We start from the raw sequence: 24,129 nt of genomic DNA on the forward strand, positions 1-24,129 counted from the left end.
TTACAGGTCAGCAGAAGACCCCAGAGGAAACTCAGTTGGGCAGTCAACTTTATGAGCATGGTTACTTCTGCATATCACATGACAACATCAACCTTGCTAACACAAGTGCATAAGTTCACCTGGCTTCTGGAGACCGGCCTTACCTATATGACAGCGTGATGAGTATCATCTAACAGACAAACACGGGCTAAACGAGCGGGGCCTTTGAATAATTCAGCAGTGCAGGTGCCACAACGAGAAATACAATCGCCGGAGCCGCAACGTTACAGCTATTTAGTATGTGGGGCCTACCGAGTGACCCACATCTGCTCTCCTGACTGGGCTTCACATTTACAGAACTGTGTTGGTATTTTCGTCAAAAATAACAATGGAAACTATTACAAAGAAATGTGACATTTGTAAATGGTTAACATGGCAGGAGAGTCAAGCTTCGTAGGGGTGAAGTGTGATAGCACCAAAGCAAAGCCGAGGAAAGCTAACGAGCGTAGCAGTGTGCTAACAACCCGAGTGCACGACGTTGAAGTTGGCTTCCGATTCAGCAGTTAAAGGGAGAGTTAAGGGAAACATAATTTGCGATTATTGATGCTCTTTGAACCTCCTACTGTGGTGAAAGCATGTTAGGCTTTTTAAGTAAAGCTGTCTGAAACCCACTTTTACACTAGTGAAACCTTCATTGTATGTGTGAAAATGCAAAAAGGGAGCTTTTATGACATTTTTCACATGTAGACCACACTGGTCTCCCCTGAATATACTAAAATGGGTCAGATCTGGACTAAATTATACCAGAGAGGGTAAAGATTATTAATAACACAGCTTCAGATTTGTGAAACGCTAATTCTATTTGAGAAAATGCAAAAAAAGGAGGATTTCACTGCTTTTGAAATATAGATCTGGATGAGTCAAATCTGGACTGGATTATCCCTGAAAGGCTAAAGATTATTTAAAGCACAGCCTCAGATTTGCAAATTATAAATGGAGTTTCAGTTTTGTGATCTATATTTTTTGTTATAAAAAATTGCAAAAAATTTAAACCACACAGTGAAATTTCCTTCTTTTTTATTTTGAAAGCTGGTCTGATGTGGACTATGTTTGGGGAAAAAAGCAGTGAAATTGTCCTTTTATTGTGTTTACACAAATAGAATAAGGATGGTTTCACAAACCCAAAACTGTGTTTCAAATAATATTAAACCTCTCTTAATAATCTGGTCCAGGTTTGACCTGTCTAAGTATAGTGGTTTTTGATTTGGACCTGGGCCACTGTGGTCTGCATGTGAAAAAAAAGGTTATTTATTTTTGTTTTTTGCATTGTCTTAAGCAGAATGAAAGTTGCACAAATCTGAACCTGTATTTTAAATAATATTTAACCTCTCTGGGATAATGTAATCCTGATTTAACTCTTCCAAGTACAGCAGATTTCAGCGAAGACCTAGTGCGACATGGTCTATATGTGAAAAACTTAGTAAACTCTCCCTTTAATGGATTTTCACAAATAGAAAATACTTTTCAAAACCTGAAATTTTGCTTTGAATGATCTATAATTAAATGAATAATCTTTAAACTCTCTAAAATAATCTAGTTCAAATCTGACCTGTCTGAATAGAGTGTTTTTTGACAGATATCTAGTCTGAAGTGGTCAATGTGTGGAAAAAGCAGTGAAATCTTCCTTTATGCATTGTTACAGTTAAAATAAAGGCTTCGTAATACCGAAAGTGAGTTTAAGACAGCTAAGGCTTTGCATAAAATGTCTAAAATGCTTTCACAAGAGTAAGTAGTGCACTAAAACATGCCAGTTTCTCCTTATCTGCTGAATCGGAAGCTACGAATCGAAAGCTAACTTCGGCATCGTTCTCCTGGCTGGGTTGCACAATTACAGTACTGGGTTGTAAATAGTCGTCAAAAACAATAAACACTACCACAAAGAAAAGTAACATTTGAGAATAATCAACATATGACTCGGAAGTTCATAGGGGTGAAGTGTGACAGCAGCAAGGCAAAGCCGAGGAGAGCTAGCGAGCGTAGCAGTGTGCTAACAACCCCGAGTGCCGCATTACAATTAGCACGTTAGCTAGCTTATGTCAACCTAAACCTGAAGACACACAGCCTGTAACACAACACGGCTAACTTGTGAGTCCAACCAGCGGGGTGACAACATCTTTAATACAACAATTTTCAAAGTCAAGAGGGCTAACATAGCTTGCTAGCAGCTTGACTCGTGATGACAGCGGCGGCGGTTGAATCAGCTGTGACCAAATCGCCACAACCGGGGGAAGCTAATGTTAGCCTGCTAGCTTCGCTAACCTGCAGCTATTTCTCGGAGCAATGCTAACCTAGCATTAGCACCAGCTAGCATTAGCAAACGTAGCAAAATCCCCTGCCGAGCCGGGCAGAGATGTGACACTTTCACTGGTTTCATATTGAAACCTACCTCCGAAGTGTTGTGAATAGTAAGGCTATCCTCTGCTGGGGGCGAACTGTGAAACCCGGTGGCCGACAAACTGTGAAGCCGATGTCGTCCCGGGGTGTTTCTCACTAATCCCTCCTCGGTAGCAGAAGCGGACATTCAGCGGAACTGCTGCAGCGCTTTGCCACGTCCACATCCGGACACCGCAGAGCCACTTCCCCTCGTTCACCTCCGCCGCTGTGCCGAGAGCACCGCACCGGCTGCTCACTGCATGTCAGGTGTGTACACTGAATATGTAAGTGTACGTGTATATGAGTGTATGTTTGTATGTATACATTACATACATGTATATATACAGTTTAAAAAAGGGGTTGGATTTGATACCTAATTACCGATTCAAATACTTATGTATTTTATGGATGTATTTTTTATTTATGCTGTATATGTCTGATGGGTATCCTGTTTTTATCTTGCTTCTACTTTATTTATTTATTATTTTTTTATTTGCCATGTTCGAAATAAAGATCTAACTAACTAACTGCTTTTTTGTATGCATTTTTACTTTCTTCTCTTTTTTTGGGATAAGTAGGACCTGATAAGTTTAAAAAACTATTATCTTTGAACAGTAAGTACACTGTAATGTTAATATTTTTTTTTTAAATCTAGGACACCAATTGCCTTGAAATGTAAGTAAATATAACTACTCATCTTAATCTATTTTTAATTTATATTGAATTGTTAAGATTACATATATTTAAAAAAACTTTTATTTGTTTAACATAAAGACAACACATACAACATGTAACACAGAGATGTTCACAGTAAGTTCACATACTTATATTTTTGGTCTTTTCGTGTCCATCTTCAATACTACTAAGTACCCAGTCAATGGTAATATCACTTCCCATAAAACACTCACTAACTCGGTATATACCTCCAACCTTGCCGTTCACAGTCTAAGGAAAGAGCACAAAACAGTGTGACAAAACTGTAATAATAATAAGAAAATATAAACCAAAGTAAAAAAAAACAGAGCAAACAAAACAAAACAAAAAACTCTGAAAGGAAATTGAACAATTACAAACAAAAAAGAAAAAACAAAGCAAAAGCAAGGAAAAGAAAAAAAAATTAAAGAGAAAAAAAAGAGGTAACTAGATTTCTGGTCTCAAGATTTCAAGTCTCTCTTTTAGTGGAACTAATATATAATGCCTACTTTTATTGTGACAGCCCACTGGAGTCAGATGCAGACATAAAATACAACGCTTTTCAAATTAAAACTACTTTAACTTAGGTTACATGTATAACATGCAAATTTTAAACAAAACTGTAACATTTATCTCTCTTTTTTAGGCTTGTATGATGCCTGACACAGTCCTGACAATAGCCAAAACCAGGGGAAATTTGACAGATTTCAGCTAATTCAGCTAAGTCGCATAAAGCGTCATCTTGTCGGCAGAAAAATTAATTTCAGTCAGATGCTGAAATTTGATTTTTCAGCTGTTATTTGCCAAAACCGATGACATGCTGATGTTATCATGCATTTCAAGTTTTAATAGTCTCATGTGTGATTAAGCAGTGGTGTTCATGTTTTTCAGGCCAAGAAAAATATATGAGTTGCTTATACTAGACCTGAAAACATGTAGGTACATGTGTAAACGTACCTTTGTGTGGTGCGTACAGTACCACACTGGTGCAGAGGGCCCACAGTCACAGACAAATACATGTTGTCTTGGCTCTTTAAGTTTCCCTCAGGCTAAGAGCCAATATGGCAACAGTAATTGTTCCAGTCATATATCAATTAATTATAGTGTGACAAGAGGTGGCCATCTGAATTGGGTCAAATTGTGTGTCCCAAATGTGAGCCAGCCAATAAAAGCCTGCCAAATTTGGTTAAATTTTAGGGGTGCAAATGGGGCTTGGGTCAAATTTGGGCCTTTGCAATCAGGTCCAATTTGGAAATATTCAAGAGGGCTATTTATCACAATTGTGGTAGGAGTTTCATTAAATGATCAGTTTTAAGCTTCTGTTGGGCCAAGTAAGTTTTGGCTAACTAAATTTTGGAATCGCCTTGCCTTTAATTTGCGAGACCAGAGGTGTCGACATTAATAAACAGCAGCCTGAGAGCCAGCATTCATCATCTCTCTCAACACTGCAGGAGGGCTCGCCAACATAGAGCCTGCCTCTCATTTACTTAACTAATTTTCTAATGCTTTTTATGGGGAAACTGTGTTTCTTGAGAGCTGAAGGATAAAAAATTATGATTTCTAGTTAAATCACTGGAGCAAAAACTCCCTCTACATGGATGAACTTGCTGATGAACTGTTTATACGGTTAATTGAAACCCGCAGCAATATCACTTTCCTTGTGCTGCTTTCAGATGAAAGTATTTTACAAGAATTGAAACCTCTGAACCCCGAGGACATTGGTTTATATGTAAACATTATATTTACAACTATCATAATCACCTATTTTAAATGTTAACATTATTCAAAAAATTTAAGCACTTATTCAAGGTTTCTTGTGTTTTTTAAACTTTTCTTTTCTTTTTTTTTGTTATAACTAATTTTCAGATTATTGTCTTGTACTTTTTTACTAACGTCTTGTTAAGTTTTTTTTTTTGTTTTTTTTTGTCCTTCATTGCCTTATTCCATGTTTTCGAAAGAAATCAAGCCAATTTTTTCACATTTCAAAGGGTTATTAACCAACTGGCATTTGTAAAATATTTCCTTCTTAAAAACTGAACCCCGAGCACGTTAGTTTGATTTCTTTAAAAAAAAAAAGGGGGGGAAAGGGCAATGAGCAGCTTTGTTAAATTACTAGATTTAGAGAATTGTTTTTAAAAAGCGAGGGAAAAATATCAAGGGAAAAAAACAGGAAAAGACTATATTTGCAATTATCATAATTACATATTTAAAATTATGTTACAAATTTCTTTAAAAAATGTTAAGCACTTACTCCACGTCATTTTTTAACTTTTTAAATTTTAGTTTTATTTATTTATTTATTTATTTTTTAACGAATTTCAAGGTTGTTTTTCTGTACTTTTTTTACTAATTTCTTGCTATTTTTTTGGGTCAATTCTTCTGTTGTTGATCATGGCCTTCTTCTCATATGTCTTTGAAAGAAATCAAGCCAATTTCAACCAACTGAAATTCCTAAAATATTTCCCTCCCACCCCGTCTGCTCTAAGGCTGGGGTACTGTGGCGGAGATGGAGACAAATCTGTGAGCCGCGGCTGCTGGACGGACCGGCTGAGCTGGGGTCAAAGAGGGAGTGGTGGTGGAAGTTATTTCGGGACCGTATATCAGCAAGCATCCTGTCCTGTGCAGAGTGCTTTAGAGTGACATGGCAAGTGTTGAATACAAGAGAGGATGCACACACATGCATGCACGCACACACACACACACACACACACACACGCACACACGCACACGCACACGCTCCTGCCCCTTCTCACCCTCCGACACAGCATTCCAGTGTGAGCAGATGAAAGCCAGCCACCCCCTGTCTCCTCATGGGTGGAGTAACTCGTCGTGGTCACAGAGAGGAGCGTGAGGCAGAAGCCACTTGCAGAGTGTGAGGAGCTAAAGACGGAGAGAGCAACTTACAGTACACACAGTCACACACACACAGCAGGCTGTGAGCTGGGAGCAGGGATGGTAGCGGAGGAGATTGTGGTCTCCCTCTCAGGAGGTTCCCCGTGGGGCTTCAGACTGCAGGGAGGAGCAGAACAGCAAAAACCTCTACAGGTGGCCAAGGTACAGTGGAACCTATGTGTGTGTGTGTGTGTGTGTGTGTGTGTGTGTACAGTATGTTGCAGAAAAGACTTACTGCCAAGGTGGTAACTTGAGTAGTCGGGTTTAATACAGACTGCAGCTGTTAATTGCAGTCTGGGGCCTTGATGGTCAGTCTTGTGGTTTGCTATGTATGTATGTATTTTAAGCTTTAGTTATAAAAACTTCATAGGTGGCATAAAATCTGAATAAATGAATCTGCAGCTCATTGCATCGGTGTCGCTATGAGTTTAAATCTTCAGGTGCTTGTAGGTAGAGCTGGGCAATATATCAGTGCTATATTGGTATTGTGGTATGACACTAGATATCGTCTTGGATTTTGGATACTATAATATTGCAAGCGTTGTCTTTTCCTGGTTTTAAAGGCTGTATTACAGTAAAGTGATGATTTCTCTACATGTTCTGTTATTTCCCTTTACCTACTTAGTCATCATATCCACACTATTGATTATTATTTATCAAAATTCTCATTGTGTACATATTTTGTGAAACTATCAATACTCAACCCTAAAATATAGTAACAGCATCAACATTGAGGTATTTGGTCATAAATATGGCAATATTATATTTTCTCCACACCACCCAGGCCTAATTATAGTTATTGTTATGAGTTTATAAAAACAAAATAAAAAATACCTGTATCAGTGTAAGTTTGTGAAAGTAGTTTTACTAGTAGTTTCGCATCTGGATTTTTAAAGGCAGGAATTACCTTACGTTGGAGAGCATCACTGAATTTGAGAGGGATTTGTTTGATTTGTGAAGTAATACAGAAATGCTTATAATCAGGATGTCTTCTCACATTAATCCCCTGTACCTAAGTAATTGTTACTCAGGAAAAAATGCCACTTTTCTGAGTATTACAGTAGTATTTGGAAATCTGAAAGGTATGGTTTTTCAATATTGTCAAAATTACAGATGCTCCTCTATTTGTTAAACTGATACCAAGATGCTTTATTGAGGCAATGCAGTGCACAGCATGCACCACCAGAGGATGATAGAACGGACAGTTGAGCCTGAGAAAGATGGCGACTGCGAGTGGTCGGGATAACGTTACAGGACTAGTAAAAAAAAGGGAAAAAAATCCTTTTGTGGATTATTTCCACATTTACCTTTAAGCCTGCTTTTGTCTTATTACAAAAGCAGTTTATTGGCCACATGATCTTATTCAACACATCAACTCTGTGCAGCCCACTGATGTGTCTGTATCCGTATCTGCGGCAACAAGTGTCAACAAGGTCCAGCAAGAAGGGTGCGTTTTTTCGATGTATTCATTATTCTATGGTCCGTATTTAAACCAAGCAAGACTTGTCTAAATAGGCTCATTGGATATTAGACCTCCAGTATTGAAGGTTAGATGATGACAATAACTCCTATCATTAATTTTTTTCTAAAACTCAAATACCATAATACACTGTATATCCCCGGAAATTGTCAGGAAGGTGTGAAGGTATGAAAAAACAAATACTGCATAAACAGAGTTTTGACCACAACTTATCTTCCCATTAAAACTACAATTTTCTAATGCTCATCTGGCCGCAGCCAATTTAAATTTCCTGTTGTGTGATTCAGTTGGGTTGTGGGTTAGAAAACAGTGTGAACACGGTTGAGGGTTGATATTAATTTGAATTTAATTACTGCAACCTGATGATGATAGTGCAGTATGAGACTAGTAGGGGTTGATTTTAAAAACATTACTGTACAGTGCATATGTTTCGATATTACTACTCTGTATGTGCACAATTACACAAATGTAAAAATCATTTTGCAGTGATTAATCGATTACCTAACAGCGTCTCAAATGTGACTATTTTTAAATCTTCAAGTTACTTTAAAGGTATAAACCTAAATAACCCGGTACTAAGTAGTATTGTAATGTCTCTTGCCGAACAATACATGTATTTGCCTGGGTTACGATGCCAACTCCCTGACGAATCAGCAAACTTTATGTCGCTACAACCAATACACGCTGATGTGGAGTGCGATGTATTCGACAGCATCGGAAGTTCAGCGTGCCAACATACCACCAAAATCATGCCATTCCATTCATATTATGGGTCCAAAATCAAGTACTTTATTGGTATCGGTATCACTTTTAAGATCTAGTGTGTAGAATTTACTGGCATCTAGTGGAGCTGCTGCACATCACAACCAACGGACACATGTCCTAAGTGCCAAGCGAGAAAATCAGAAAATGCGAATGGTTTTACCTAGAGCTAGTGTTTGATTTGTCCATTGAAAGCTACTGTAAAAACAACATGGTGGACTCCATTATTATGACTTCCTCCATGTCGCCTTGTTTGATGTCGTTTGTGTAAAACTTTCGACTCCGCCCTCTACTGGCTGCATCTATGCCAACATAAATGACACATGGAAGTACTTTTGAAATGTATGCATCTATTTTTCGTACGTAAAAGGAGTATAAATGAGCTTTAAGAGAACCTGCTCTGTATGTAGATGTAAACAGCTAATTCTAAGATAACGAAAACACAAAGATTCATAGTTTCAGGTGACACTGAAGACAATATCGTTATGAATATTTGACTCCATTTTTGACAAAAGATGCCCCTAAATCCTACTTATTGGACATTTAAGGGTACCAGTATTGGTACTGGTGTGGGTTTTTTAGTTGTGGGCCAAAACTAGACATTTGAGGACGTTGTCTACATTTTTCACAATTTTCTGACATTTTATACACCAAACAACTATTTGATTATCAAGAAAGTGATTGACAATCTCAGTTATCATTAGTTGCAGCCCTGCAAAGTCGACAATGAACTTTCAGATTTGTCATCGTTACATTTTTGTTTGACAAAGTAATCTGACCGTAAACCACCGTATTTTTTTGCTTTTTAGTTTGGTTTCTTCAAAAGCTTTTTGCATCTGAGTTTATGTTTGTTGACAGTCCAGTATGTTGTCTCTAATAAGAAAATCTATTCTGGAGGGGGAGGAATGCGACCTCGCTCACACTGACGAGAAAAGTTGGCGGGTCACTCATAAGCTGCCATAACCTGTGATTCAAAAAGGAGTGTCTCTGGCACCAAAGACCTCTCTTTATCCAGGATTTTCAAGCAGATAAGGTCACCTTTGACGAGAGTTTGATCAGTGTGTGCTTCCTCTTGTTAGTGTGTATGTGTGTGTGTGTGTGTGTGTGTGTGTGTGCGTGCATACCTCAGATAAGCCCAGTTGGGAATCGAGCACAAACTGGAGGATCAGAATAGCTCTTTTAAGAGGACCTGGAAGTAGAGCATGGAAAAAGGCCTTTTGTTCACACAGATACATACACACAAACACATACACGCTCATGTATTGTCAAGTTTTTCATTTTGGAATTTTTTTTTTGTTTTGTTTTACTTTGTTTCCCGTCACTGTAGTGCCTGTCTTCCTTTGTCCCCAAGTTTAAAAAAATGTACTAAAGTATGCTTAATTTAAGTACACTTAGTATACTCTAAGAGAACATCATTAATATACTAATAGTGTGCCTTTTTTGGAATGTACTGATAATGTACTTAATATAGGCCTCTAACTATATATTATTGTGCTACTAAAGACATACTTAAATACAATGAAATGTACTTGACTGTACTATTTTGAGACTTATACTTAGGTTGTTTTTTTTTTTTACTTTTTTTACTTTACTAAAAATGTGTGGTAATCCAACTTTGTTTCTACTGGGAGTATTTTTTAATTATAATCTGTTTAAAAGATCAGCATTTTTTGTCTTTATTAGTGCTCAGCCTACATGGAACGGGCGCTCTAGCCGCTGAGGTCGCGGCCGTCCCTTTTTTTAAATTATGATTTCAGTACACTTGAATTGTACCTAAAATGTGTATCGAAATATACTAAAAGTAGAAAAATGACAAAATAAAATAAATTGTACTTAAGATGTGTTTTTAACACATTTTACTGTCATTTTAAATATTTTCTTTAAATATAATAAGGGAATCAACAGTTATCTAAAAATGTATTGAAATATACCTGAAGTAGAAAAACAGAAAAAATATACTTAACGTAGACAAAAGTACATTTTTTTTAAAGTACAGCATAAGTAATGGAAGATGTACTTAAGTATATATAAGTACATGATGTCTCAAAATGGTGCAGTCAAGTACACTAAATTGTATTTTGGTGTGTCTTCAGTACCAATAATGATATACAATGATTTAAAAAAACTGTTAGTACATCGAAAAAAAGGACATTTTTTGTTTATTGCTAGTATTTAGTTTATTGCAGAGTACTTTTTTGTTCCTTGGTCTGTCTAGGAATGTGGTCAGTTTCCCTATGAGGTTTTATTTTGGGTATTTGGGGAACATATGGTGAACGACAGGCACCCCCCCCGGTCCAGACTCGTGATGCAGCTGTTCAAACCCGCTCTTTCATGATGTTGTGTATGTGTACGTGTGTGTACATTTGTGTGACTGGGACAGAAAGACAGCTTGTCCTTGCATGTGTGGGACAACTGGGTCAAGAGGCACTGATAAAGACAAACACTGAGTCCTCTTGAGAGTCCGAGTAGGTGCGAGAACAAACTTTTCCTCCTCTCAACATTTTTCACTGTGATAAGGTGTGTGTATTAGGACAGAGGGCCTTATCTTCCTCTTTTAGATGAAACGGCAATCTAGGGGACAAGAATAATCGCCTCATCCGCCCCCCTGTCACAGACATACTTCCTGAACGATCCTATGACATCATCTCTTAGCGACCTTCCAGGAACAGCTGCATGACTTCACGAGTTATTCTGATACAGGGACAAGGATGGCAGCAGAGGAGAGCCGCCTGTTGCTGAACAGCTTTCAATCAGCTTTAGGTCATTTCACCAAAGGCTAATCTCACCGACCAATACCGTTAAATCTGTGAGACTTTTACAGGAAGTGCACCGATGAATGCCCATAACATTGATAGTGAGACGGCTTACAGGGACAATTCACCCCTAAAATCAAAAATACAGATTTTTCCTCTTACCTGTGGTGGTGTTTATCAACTTTTTTTGTGAATTGACAAATGCTGGTGATGGAACGAACAAATGTTACTTTTCAGAAATCATGACCTGGTTACTTATGATAATCCTTGTTGTAGGCAGTTTCATGTAGGCACTATTTTCCTTCCTCCGAACTACAGCCGCCAACCTGATCACCGTGCAGGAGATAGTGTGCATCTACTCATGGACCAGAGGCTCATACTTGTGAAAGTATGAAATTAATGCCGTCCTCTTTGGCTGAGCTGTAACATTAACTAGCGCAGTGGTGCTGTGAGCTAGCAGTAGATACACGATTCATTTTGCACAGTAATACGGTTTACCAGTGTAGTGTGGTAGAAAGAAAATAGTTCCCATGAGGCAGCTCAAAACAAGGTATGTGGATTGTCTTGAGTGTTGTGATTTCTGTAAAGAGCCATTACTGCTGAAATTTTCAAATTAGTTTTTTGGTACTTTGAGCACCGCAAGCTAGTTCCATTATATGTGAGATACATTTTTAGATAATATATACGAAGAACATGCGAAAAAAGTAATGCGCAGCTTAAGAAGAAATGAGTCAAAAATTAGCAAAGAAAAACTGTGAAAAGTACAAGACGGGGAGACAATATGTTTTTTTAAAGTAAAAATTTTTTTTTTATTATTTTAATTTATTATTTTCTTGCAATTTTCGTAAAAATCTCTTGCCAAGTTGTTCATTGCCTTTTCTACAGTTTTTAAAGGAAGGCAAACCAGTCTGCTGAGATTTCATATAAAGTATCCATTTATCATATTGAGACACTTTGGGATAGAAAGCAGTTAGCTCAGAGAATCAGAAAAAGCTGTTACAGACTATTTTTGTGACACTTAGAAAAAAATAAAAACTGGCTCCTAATGTGGGTTTGAAGCCCTCAAGGCGTAAATATAGACAGTGCAGGCAGTGCAAATGCTGGGTACTGTGGGGTGATACGCTTACTCTACATAACATTCAATGGAAAGAATAATTTGTTATGTTTTTGGTATTTTGTCTTATACATATATATGTAATTATGATTTCTGGGTAATGCATATTTTGATGTTGTGTTGTGAAGTCTCTATCTGACCAAGTAATGAGTAACTAGTGTTCACCGGGGCCCGTAAACTTATGACACTGCCCCAAGGGGTTGCAAGATGAGTAAAAAAAGGGGGAAAATTATAATTCGAAACATTTATGCTGTAAAAAACATATGTATTGCTTTATAAGTTCCATACATTTTTACTTTCTATTTCATGTGAAATCCATCTCCTGGATATAACTTATAGACTTATAACTGGTGATAATGTGTCACATGTATTGTTTTGTTATAAAGGGTCATAAGACAAAAAGGTGGGTAATCGCAGGTCTAAAAAGTTTAAAAACTGTTTGAAGGTGAGGTGGTTTAGCCCTTTGAAACCTGGACTGACATCACCTTTCATGAGTATTAAAACCTCTGAACCATGGGCAAATTGGTGAGAAAAAGGAGCAACATGCAAATAAATGTCTCACAAATGTCAAGAAAAGAAAGTGGATTAAGAAATGTATTTTTTAAAAGATGTCTAGGGAAAACTGTATTTATTATTATGATAATTACACCTTTAAACTTACGTTAATAAACTTATTTTTAAGTACCCTTTCCAGGTCATCTGTGTGTGTGTGTGTGTGTGTGTGTGTTGTTTTTTTTAAACAAATTTTCATGTAATTCACTTGTACTTTTTACTAATTTCTTGCTACTTTTGGGGTCATTTATTCTTTCTTTGATCATTGCCTTCTTCACATGTTTTTGAAATATAAATCAAACCAGTTTGCTAAGTTTTCAAAGGGTTGCCTTTGTATTAATGTGTTATTAACCCTTTCCTCTCTGTAGGTGCGCAGGCGCAGCAAAGCGTGCAGAGCAGGACTGAAGGAGCATGACGAGCTGGTTGCCATTGGCGACCACATGTGTGCAGAGCTCAGTCATGCTCAGGCCATGAGCCTCATAGACACAGAGAGCGCTACACTCCACCTGAGGGTTAAAAGGTCAGAGCATGGACTCACATCCATCACAGTCTCTGCTACATGAAGCTATTTTAAACAAATTAATGCATGTTTTACATTTTCACAACTCGTCATCTGTGTGATTCCAGGGCCCCTCCCGGGTTCCACTCCTCATCTTACTCCGCATCGCCCCGCTCCTCCACGAGGGTCCAGTCTCCCCCCACGGGCCCCTTGCCCTCCCACTGTTCCTCCATCCTCTCCCCCACCGGGGCACCCAGGGGCATCACTTCCCCCCCAGACAGCGAGGCCTACTATGGAGAGACAGATAGTGATGCAGACACGCAGTCAGTCACGCACCGTCGCCAACGCCGCACACCTCCTCACGCACGCTCACCTGCACGCTATGACAACCAAGAAGAGGAGGAGACCTCTGAGATGAGCGGGTAAGAAATAAAGACTTCCTGTTTGCAATGTGTCCAAACTACAGTTACTGCCTTGCTGTTGTACACCTCCGTGCACCAGTCAAGTTGCACCTACAGTTTACATCCATGAATACTTCACATGCAGAAGATTTACAAAATCTGCACAGGGGTCAAGGTGACCTTGACCTTTGACCGATGAACACCAACATCTAATCAGTTCACCCTTGAGTCCATGCAGACGATTGTGCTAAATTTGAAGAAATTTCCTTCAGGTTTTCTTGAGATATTGTGTTCACAAGAATTAGACAGGCAAAGTTACAGCGACCTTAACCTTTGACCTATGACCACCAAAATCTAATGAGTTCTTCCTTGAATCCAGATGGACTTTTGTACTAAATTTGAAGAAATCAATTCAATGCATTCTTGAGGTATCGCGCTCATAAGAACAGTACGGACGGACGGACACAGTGTTATAATCTCTATCATGTTTTCTATTACCTCTCAGCTATGAGAGCGCCACAGATTTAGGGGTTTCCATACCAGGGCAGTGGGATGGTCAGAGTCTTGTTGGCGTCCCTCGCAGAGAGCTCATCTACCAGCCACCCCAGACCGAGTGGACCACCCCAACACACACCCCACACACTCTGACCCCTCACACACTCACCCCGACGCCTGATCAGGGGTTGATGGAAGCAGAGGGAGAAGGAGACAGCGGCTTCCAGGAGGCGGGGGGCTGCATCGGGCTGGCCTGTCCACCGCTGGTGTCTCCTGAGCGAGCAAAAGAGGCTCTGATGTTGGGGTCTGGAAAACATCTGGTGCCAATGGTGGGACCACAGCAGACCCCCGTCAGTGACGAGCTCTCCACCACCTACAAAGACAAAGCACGGCAAGCCAGTAAGTATATCTTTATATAAAACCACAGTACACTGTTACAAGTAAGTGATCCAGAGATTAAAAAGGGCTGTATGAGGGGGAAAATATACTAAGTCTAAGTTGTATACACATAAAGTATAAGAATGGTAAATTCACACATACACACACTGTTATTACTAGAATATATTTGATACCAAATTGTTATCATGCACTGTATATGCATACATCTTCGGGTAGGTAATGCACCAGAATGTAGCTGTGAGGGCTGTAATATGGAACAAAGGTGCTTACAGGAGTAAGGAAGGACTGCAAAATCCATGTAAGCAGGCAAGATGGGCTGGTGATTGAGACAAACAAACACAGGACTTTACCCAAGGAGACTGGTGTTTGTGTTCAATGTAAAGCCAAGTTAATTTAACAACGGTCATCCATGATTCGTTTTCTTTGTCAGATTATGTCAGAGGTGAGGCGTTACCTGTAGCAATTTAAACATCAATAATTATGATCATAATCAATAACCTGATTGCTAAGACTGTGCATAGCCAACTGAAAACAAGTGAGGACATTTACTCTTGTATACATATTATAGTAAAGTTAAAAGATGATGTTAAAATCCTTTCCAACATGATTATTCTCTTTTGTGAAGCCAAAAAACAACAATAAAAAACACCAAACAAACAAAGAAACTGATACAGTAAGTAATACCAGTGAGGTGACAGAAATAGGTTAAAAAGCCCATGCAATTGTCCAAATTTTGAAAAATACACCATTTTAGATACATCAGAGGCTATATGATCCTTTTGGTTTATGGTAATTAAACCTCTTCATCATATTTGTTTAGAAAGAAATGTATAGTAGATGTTACAATGCTAATTAAAGTCCTGTACAGCATTTAATGGATGTGTATATCACTTCCACCCATGTCAAATACAATGTGGATCTTAGATGTTGTATTCAAACTTTTCTTCATACAAGTTTGAGGATGATACACCAGCTGTTAACCAAAAAAAATGAACCTCTAGTTTCTCACGGCAATGCCACTATTTCAGTCTCGGCCGCAGTGTTGTCCCCTTTTAATTTAAATTCCAAGGATTCCCCTGATGTCTCCGTAGGCGTCAGCTGTGTACAGTAGTTTTTAGGTTATCAATAACTAGATCCCCCTCTAGTGGTGATGTTCTACAACTGGAGCATCCAGTTACATCTACAGACTGGTGGTGATGGGGTGAGATATACCAGATACCTGCAGAGGTATTCCACCTCCTCCCCCTTCTGTCCCCTGAAACAGCAGTGCATCTCTTCTGTCAGTATTCGGAGCATTTGCCTCGCTCGCTGTATTTATAGGCATTGAAGCTTCTGATCGACAGACTGAACGCAGCTCTGACTTACAAGCCTCACAGCTGACTATGTGGTGTGTGAGTGTGTGTGTGCAATGTGTGGTGCAGTAGGCTTTGCGCCAGGAAAACGTCTCTGTTTCTAGTGGTGGAGTGACTGGTAGATTCACTGATTAGTCAGTCAACAGAATGGATCAAGTCGTTCATCAAACCAAGAGAAAAGGTGAACATTTGCTGGTTACAGCTTCGCCAATGTGAGGATTTACTTTTTTTCTCTGCTTTATATTACTATCAATGAAGTATCTTTGTGTTTTGGACTTTCGGTCAGATGGAAAAGTCGTTTTGAACACGTCCCCTTTGAGTGTTGAATGTTATGGTTGTTTTTTGTTTTTTTTTAAAGATCCTGCCGTTTAATGAGGTGAAAAAAAATTACTAAACTGAAAAGTAGTGGAAAAAGATGTACATGATACATTTTGAGTAATTAAATGATTGCTGAGATAAGAAATGGGGATAATAGAGTGGAACCAGCTCACTAATGAGCATGTTATATCTCGTTAACTTAATCTGTACAAAAACAGAAGTGTGAAAGATGAAAATTTAACAGCAGTTATGTGCCGGGAGAGACACAAAAGTTGATTCAAACTTACAGAGGTTGGGACCAAGTCATTATTTTGCAAGTCACAAGTAAGTCTCAAGTCCTATACTTTGAGTTTTGAGACCTAAAGAAGTCATAATGCGTTCTTCACTAAATTTAATGCCATTTTAACAATGGAGTATTATAATTAATGTATTAAAATCATGCATGTTTTTCAAAATTTGCATTTATTTGTTAAAACTAATTTTTGGAAGTTTTTGCAGCTCCGTCTGTTATTTTTGACCCGCACGTTTAACTTTACCTTTTTTTTTAACCACCACATAGTATTTGTACGCCAATTAAATTATCTTTAGCGTAATTTTTTCCAGCGGGCACTCAGTAATGTAACGGTAGTTCTTCGTGGCTCTCTCCTTCTGCAGCTTGACTGGATTATGTCCAATTGGTTCAATCAAAGTGGAACTAAGTGTCAACTTGCTGGGAATTAATAGCACTAACATTAGTCGATTCATTAAATTACAAACACTTTGGGCTTGGGTGAAGGTATCAAGTATTTTCAAGTCACAAGGCTCAAGTCCAAGTGAAGTCACAAGTCATTGGTGTTAAAGTGCAAGTTAAGTTGCAGGTCCTTTTTCATTTTTGTCTGAAGTCATCAAAATTGCAACCAAATCTGAATCAAGTCCAAGTCATGTGACTTGGTAAACACACCTTTAAAATCTTCTCATCGAACTCTTCACAAGAAAGCAAAAAAGAGTATTCCCCAAAATGAACTATTCCTTTAACTCATGAAGTTTCATCATCCTTGTCTAGTTAAGTCATCATTTCAACGAGGCAGTGATGATCGCAGCTGATCACACTGAATAACTATTTGCTGATGGAGTCGTGACTCGATGGGATCGAGTGTTGCAGTAATGAGGGATCCATCATCCGGTGAATGACTTAGGTTAGGGCTTTACTATAGAATGATGAACGATGACTGAGGTGTTCAGGGACGTGCTCTTTCTCACGTTACATGCAAAGACACAAACACAAACAAACAAACAAACACACACACACACACACACACACACACACACACACACACACACACACACACACACACACACACTTACACAAATCGCCTTTGACTTCGGATATGGGATTGTTAGCTCTGCTGCTGTAGAGTTGTGTGTTTGTGTGGAAAATCAGTGAGGAGTTATGACCAAGCTTTTCTCTATAAACTATAATTGGCTTTATGAACTCATACACACACACACAAATACACATATACACACACACACACTCAATGACACTGCTGTCTAAATATCCTCTGGTGAGGGGTCTTCCCGACCTTGTGTCGCTCTGTGTATCAGTGTGTGTATATGCAACAGACTGGACAGGTGTTTGATGCCTGTCACACAGACAGGAATAGTGGGTTGACATCATGTGTTGCTTTGGGTTGCCGGACACAGACAAAGGTCTTTACATGGGCTGTGCCCCCCAAGAGAAGAGCTGGAAGACAGAGACTAAACGGTGCCCCACTCAGAGCAGACCTGGACGTTGTGAGGGTGTGTGTGGGAGGGTCTGAGGGAGTTTAAGGACACACACACACACTCACATTTGTGAGATGAGGGACCTCACATCTCCTTCAGGTTCAGACATAGGTGGACACACAGTCCCACACACCGTGTACGCAGGTAAGAGACTTTAAAACCCTTTTTTATGCACACATTTACACACAGATTCATCCACGTTAGAACTGAATGTTTTTCCTTTTCAATTAAGAGGGATTTCTTATTTTCTATGTCAACACACTGGGGAGTTGACAATCAACGTCAAGGTTATTGTTGTGCTGTAATGAACTTGACTAATGATCCCGATTTTTGAGAGTAAGTTAGCCAGTTTTATGCTGTAAAGAGGGATCATACAAGCTGATGGTTCTATATATTGTATACTGCACTGTGTACTAAGTGTTGTATTGTGGGTTGGATACATAATGCAAAAACAATGGTATGACGTGAGTTACAAATTATTTATAGTTATATTTAGCCATGCTGGCAGTATAGCTCTGAGGACAATGTTGGTCTGCTGGTTGGTGAGTCCACCACTTTGGTTCAAACTGGTTAGAAATGAAATCTGGTGCAGATATTTAGGACTTTGGTGACTTTTTATCTTGCGCCACCAGTAGGCCCATATGTGTGGTTTTGAGTGAAAAGTCTCCAAAGCTATTAGGAGGTCTGTCATAAATTTTCCTCAGGCATTCATATTTCCTTTGTGATAAATTCTTACAACTTTGGTGATCTCTTTGTCTTTACTAACAGATACAATCTGTTTGGAGGGATACAACATATTTAAGCTTTATAATGAAAGTAATGCAGGGGTGGCTTTGGATTTCATTGTTATAGTATGCATGTTTGTATGTGTGTGTGTGTGGATGGGTTTTCGGTATGAATACACTGAACTAACAAAAGGACAATAGAACAGGAAATGTGAAGTGAGAGGAAGAAAATAAACAGAAGAAATGACAGAGGTAAAAAGAAAAAGGGGAGGAAAAACTGCATCTCTTGTTGGGTTTAAAGGACAAATGTAAACAAAAAACATTGTTTGCACCGTTGCTAAAAACTGTCCATTAAACCTTGTAAAGTCTGCTCTACAACAATATCTAAACTTTTCAACTGAAATATCAAGTTTGATATCTAGATTGTGTGTTTGTTATGTTTCGATGAGCTTGACTAAATGAAAGTAGATGTGTGTGCACAGAGACTGCATCACACTATAGTTATGTAGTGAGGATATTGGAGAGAGTTGAGCCAAGATACTGGAAAGATTCAAATAGCCTTGGACTAAGCAGACACACACACACACACACACACACACACACACACACACACACACACAAACAAGCATTTGTGCAGGAGACAGTCTGATCTCACCTTCCCGGAGTGTGTGACTCAACTCTGGAGTGCAGCAGGAATTCTTTGTTCTAAATCTACAACACACACTCCTGTCTGTCACTGGTAATCCTCATCGCAGCTCCTCACTGTGATAATAATACTATAAATCAGTCAGTGAGGGCTATCACACTGTCATTTCCCTTATTTGTTAAAAAACCCCTTTACTGCCTTTGTTTCTATCTCTTTCAGCTCATTATTTTGTTCTCTCTTTCCTCTTCCTGTCTTGCAGAGTTGCAGCGTGGGGAGAGCGTGGTGGAGAAACAGGTGAAGGAAGCTCGCACTAAATGCCGCTCTATCGCCTCATTGCTGACTGATGCTCCCAACCCCAACTCGAAGGGGGTGCTTATGTTCAAGAAACGCCGGCAGAGGGCCAAGAAGTACACCTTGACCTGCTTCGGCAAAGCTGAGGGAGACAGAGGAGGGGAAACAGAAGGAGACACAGGAGGGGAGACAGAGGAGGAAGGAGGGAGCTCCATTTTGAGCGGATCAGAAGTTGACGAAGAGGGATTTTCAGCATCGTTTGACCCCACTTGGGATACTGGTTATCTAGACCTGCTGGACAGGAGAAGCTCCGCCTGCCCGTCAACCACACCAACAACACCAACAACGCCGACAACTAATCACAACTTGGGGTTGGACATCTCAGCCTTTCAGTCACCAGGACTTTTTGCCAATCAAATCCCCGGATTGGAGGTCTCAAGGCCAGAGAACTCGGCCTATCAGGGCTCAAGGCTGGAGAGCAGCGTCACAAAGCAGCCAATCAGTAATCAGCCTGCACACATGTCTCCTCCAGCTGTGGCTCTGACCAACGGGGGTTCAGTAGCTGTGAGTCGGGCTAGTGTTGTTCTGAGCCCGCCGTCTCAGACACCGCTTTCAAGTCAAAATGGGCAACAAGGCATCGCTAACCCTAACCCTACCCCTAACCCTGACCCTAGTCCAGGCCAAATCGCAGACTCAGATCATCACCTGAATCCAGGCGTTCTGAACCGCACTGCTCGCCCCTTCACGCCAGGCCCTGCCCCTCCTCGTGCAACCGTAACCTCTGTAATGTTTCGCCCTCCCCAACCCAGACCTGTGGCAGCTGTCTCCATGGTGACTATCCAACCTACTCGCCATCCATCAGGGCCAGATGCAAGGAAAGCGGTGTCTAGCACCTCTCTGTACATCCCTCCAAGGAATAACTACAGCAACACTCCATCTGTAAACTCGCCTCCCTCCTCTCTCTCTTCTGCGCCTCTTTCCCAGACTGCCACAAATGTGCAAACATTTTCCCCTCAACCCGCAGTGTATGCTTCCCCTTCTGCCGTATTTTCCCCTCCAGCTCCGCAGCAATTTCCCTCTCCTCCCTCTCTAGCTTATCCACCTCCATCCACCTGTATTCCTGCTTCTCCCATCTCACCACCACATCCCCCTGATCTGACTAAAGCTTCCATCCATGCTCAGCCCGCTCCTCCTCCTCCTCCTCCTCCCACCCAACCTCCTCCATCCCCACCTGTCCAACCCTATATCAACATGACAGGTGCCGTGACCCCTGGCTCCAATGCTTCCATGGCAACACCTCTGCAAGCTCCTGATTCTCTGGCAACACGTGAGGAGCGTATCTCTGTCCCTGCTGCTCGCACCGGCATCCTGCACGACGCCCGTCGTCGTAGCAACAAGAAGCCGATGTTCTGTTCAGTTCAGAATAAAGATGTTTCTCCAAACCCGGACCTGCTGTCAATGGTCCAGAACATGGACGACCACTTTGGGAGAGCTACAGGTGCCGAACCCGGAGCTGCGCCCAATGCGGAGACCGGGCATGAGTCAGGGCCTGAGGAGGACTGGCTGAGGTTAGGGGCGGAGGCGTGCAACTTTATGCAAGCTCAGCGGAGACCCAGGCCACCTCCTGTCGCTCCCAAACCCCAAACCCCTCAGGTACCACAGCTGGCGGGGAAAGGAGGTGAGCTGTTTGCTCGCAGGCAGAATCGAATGGATCGGTACGTTGTGGAGAGATCTCCCTCTGTCGCCGCAGCACCTTACTCTCCAGCCCAGACGAGAGAGCCCTCGCCCACGCCTTCTCTTCCTGCCACCTGGAAGTACTCGTCAAACATCCGTGCTCCTCCGCCCATCAGCTACAACCCCCTTCTGTCTCCCTCCTGCCCTCTGAAGGCTCAGAAGAAGCCTGAGGTGTCAAAGACAAAGTCTGGGCCTAAAGGTCAGAAAGCCGGCCTCAAGTCTGTAGACGTCATGAGCCACCAGCCATACCAACTCAACTCATCTCTGTTCAGCTACGGGGGCGGGGTTCCCCAGCACACTTCAACCTATCAGCAGCAGGGAGGAATGACAAGTGGTCCCCAGAAGACAGCACGAGTGTATGAGGTGAAGCGCTTCTCCACGCCGCCGCCGACATCCACAGGGCCCGCACTCAAAGTGATTGTGCCACGATCTGCTACGACACTCGGAGAACCACTGTGGCGCTCTGATGTCACATCTCCTCCACCTACAGGTGCCCCCGCCCCCTACCAGCCATATCAGCCTCAACCATACCAACCTCAGTGGGCCACCTCCCCTCTGACTTCCCCACCTCCCCCTGCTCCTACTGCTCCACTCCCTCAGCTCCCCACCTTCTCTGCTGCTCCAAATCAAGTCCAGTCTCCCACTTACTCCCACCCTCCACCCTCCAACACCAACAGGCAGTTTAAGAGCGCCCCAGATCTAAGTCCCATCGGCCACACTGGTGCCCCTCAGCCGGCATCCAGCACCACTCAACTGAGCAGGGTCCCAAGGCCAAGGTTCAGCACCTCCAACCTGGGTCTGCAGCCTTGTGTCTGGCGTCCTGGATCCACGACGCACTGAGCACACTCCTGCCTGGACATAATAAACCAGTGCTCTACGGGGACATAGAGCAACATTTTTTAAATGTGTTTTTAGTATCGTCATATTGTTTTTCAGATTCACAGCTTGAGGTTTTACCAGCCATGTTTTATCACGAGTTTGTGGCACATTTTCTCACTTACATTTTATTTTGTTGACTCATTCATTTTTTAGTTGGAGTTGGAGGGAACACTGTTTAGCAAAGTAAATCTATTGTGGAAACATGAGAAAAGTTTCTTTTTTAAAAAATGGGGATCAACGGCAGATTGAAAAGACAGAAAGAGATGCTTGGGGAAACAAAGTTGTGTAAATATTGAATTGAATGATGAATTAAGTTTAAAAACAAAAAAAGAGAATAGAGGATGTGGAAAGACAAGAGTGTTAAAGAGTGAGAAAGATGAAGTTGAGGATGAGAAAAAGATGAAAATGGAAGCACAGGAGGCTCTGATACAGTGACATAACACAATCATTGGGCTTTATTAACGACTATGTGGGTAGAAACGTCCTTACTTTGTGCACAAAATGAGTATGTCCACAAAATAACTGTTGGATTCTTGACATGATCTTACTACCGTGCATATGTTAGTAAATCAGAATAATTCTATATCAACAGGCGCATGCTTGTTATTTGCAGTCGGCATACTACCACTATGTGCCAAACAGCATCGGAGAAACACTGATTTGAATTGCAAAACTGTTTTTTTCAGTGTTTTTACCATTTTTAACTATACAGTCTATTTGTTTTGTAGAGGAAGAGACCTCGGCTCATGGTAAAAGACCTCCTGAGCAAAGAACACTAAAGGAACTCTGAAAAGTTGAAGTTTCAGCTGGTTGCAATCTACAAACCTCACCACTAGATGTCCCTAAATGCCCCTCAATTTTACACACTGTTTATTGAATACACTCAGCACAATAGTTTTAAATGGTGTTTATAAAGCCATTTCAAATGAATATTGTTTTAATATGCTATGCATTTAATAAAAAGCTGTGTTGATGTTTTTCAAGACAGCCAGGCCGCCATCATTTGTGTATAGGCTTGGTCTGAAATTTGTCCACATTATTCAAACAAATTCAGGCGAGAAAATATTGATGAATTCTGGATTTAAGTGTAAAGAGTTCGTACACACAGTGTAAGCACAGATTTGTGTGTATGCATCATTTTTGAATGAGGTCAAGTGTCTGTGTAGAAGTGTAGAAGGTGCAGATTTGCCTTCACAATCTGTAAACATCCTACAGTACCTGTTGCCATCAAGCATGATCATATCAGAAAAGTTGCTTTACTAAAATATTTGAAGTTGCTATTAGCACTGTAATTCCTCCTCTGTGATATATATATATTCTAAGGATTTCTGTTTGATGATTTAGTCTTTTTTTAGTTGCACTCTGCAGCAGTGTGTGCTTTGTTTTCTGTAGTTTAGGGCAAAGAGCACAGCTGCCGTGAAGAAGGGAAGTCTTTTAACAGTAGCCTTGATTTCCGATCTGTTGATACGAAACAAGAGATGTATAACATGTCTGTTTAGCTGTTTTCCACGGAGACATGCGGCTGAATAAAAATAGACATGAGTCACCTCAGCTGTCACTCTGTTTCTGCCTGTGTCACCGGCTCCGGCAGCGAGCCCCGGTATCTCCTCCTATATTTAGCTTTTTACCCTTTTCCTCTCTTTCAGGCATTTACTGAAGAGTCTAATAGCTTAATTGGTCTCTCAGAGTGTTGAGATCAAATAGTCTTTAATAGTGACAGTTTAGGTGTCAAGATAATGTTTCACCACTTTCACCACATGGAGGCACTGTAGGATTTGTCATCCAAACATGTTGCACCTCTACAGTTTATGATCTCCCTTGTCTGGGAACAGATTTTACATTTAATGTTTGAGTGGCAGGGGGAAAATATCTCCACTTTAAATCCAATCTTTATTTAATTTAATCCTTTGAAATCAGAGCAATCTGGCTTGATTACAATCCAAAAAAAGATATTAGGGTGATGAGCAA

At 40.6% G+C, this 24,129-nt stretch overlaps 2 protein-coding genes across 5 annotated transcripts in view; one reads left to right on the forward strand and one right to left on the reverse strand.

Moving 5' to 3' along the window:
* The window catches only part of sec24c (SEC24 homolog C, COPII coat complex component), a 30,896-nt gene extending 28,281 nt beyond the window's left edge, over positions 1–2,615 (reverse strand). The window contains exon 1 of one of the 4 annotated variants that reach the window (XM_088069863.1): positions 2,426–2,615. The gene's annotated coding sequence lies outside the window, so the exon portion shown is untranslated. The remainder of the gene's footprint in view (positions 1–2,425) is intronic. The other 3 variants (XM_088069864.1, XM_042507299.2, XM_042507300.2) reach the window with 3 other exon arrangements.
* A 3,287-nt stretch (positions 2,616–5,902) lies between these two features.
* On the forward strand, positions 5,903–23,712 carry LOC121959330 (synaptopodin 2-like protein). The gene is made up of 5 exons (XM_042508593.2): positions 5,903–6,159; positions 13,027–13,178; positions 13,286–13,579; positions 14,064–14,452; positions 19,517–23,712. The coding sequence occupies exons 1-5, from the start codon at positions 6,058–6,060 to the stop codon at positions 22,120–22,122; spliced, it is 3,543 nt and encodes a 1,180-aa protein (XP_042364527.2). The 5' UTR covers positions 5,903–6,057; the 3' UTR covers positions 22,123–23,712.
* Positions 23,713–24,129: the final 417 nt, after the last annotated feature.

The sequence above is a fragment of the Plectropomus leopardus genome, chromosome 19 (genome assembly GCF_026936395.1).
Source record: "Plectropomus leopardus strain MGB_pleo_1.0 chromosome 19, ASM2693639v1, whole genome shotgun sequence".
Lineage (NCBI taxonomy): Eukaryota > Metazoa > Chordata > Actinopteri > Perciformes > Serranidae > Plectropomus > Plectropomus leopardus.

Excerpts from the sequence above, each read along its gene's own strand:
- LOC121959330 (XM_042508593.2), top strand. The coding sequence starts at position 6,058 with ATGGTAGCGGAGGAGATTGTGGTCTCCCTCTCAGGAGGTTCCCCGTGG. Across the intron at positions 6,160-13,026 it reads AACCTCTACAGGTGGCCAAG|GTGCGCAGGCGCAGCAAAGC; the intron begins GTACAGTGGAAC and ends TCCTCTCTGTAG. Across the intron at positions 14,453-19,516 it reads AGACAAAGCACGGCAAGCCA|AGTTGCAGCGTGGGGAGAGC; the intron begins GTAAGTATATCT and ends CCTGTCTTGCAG.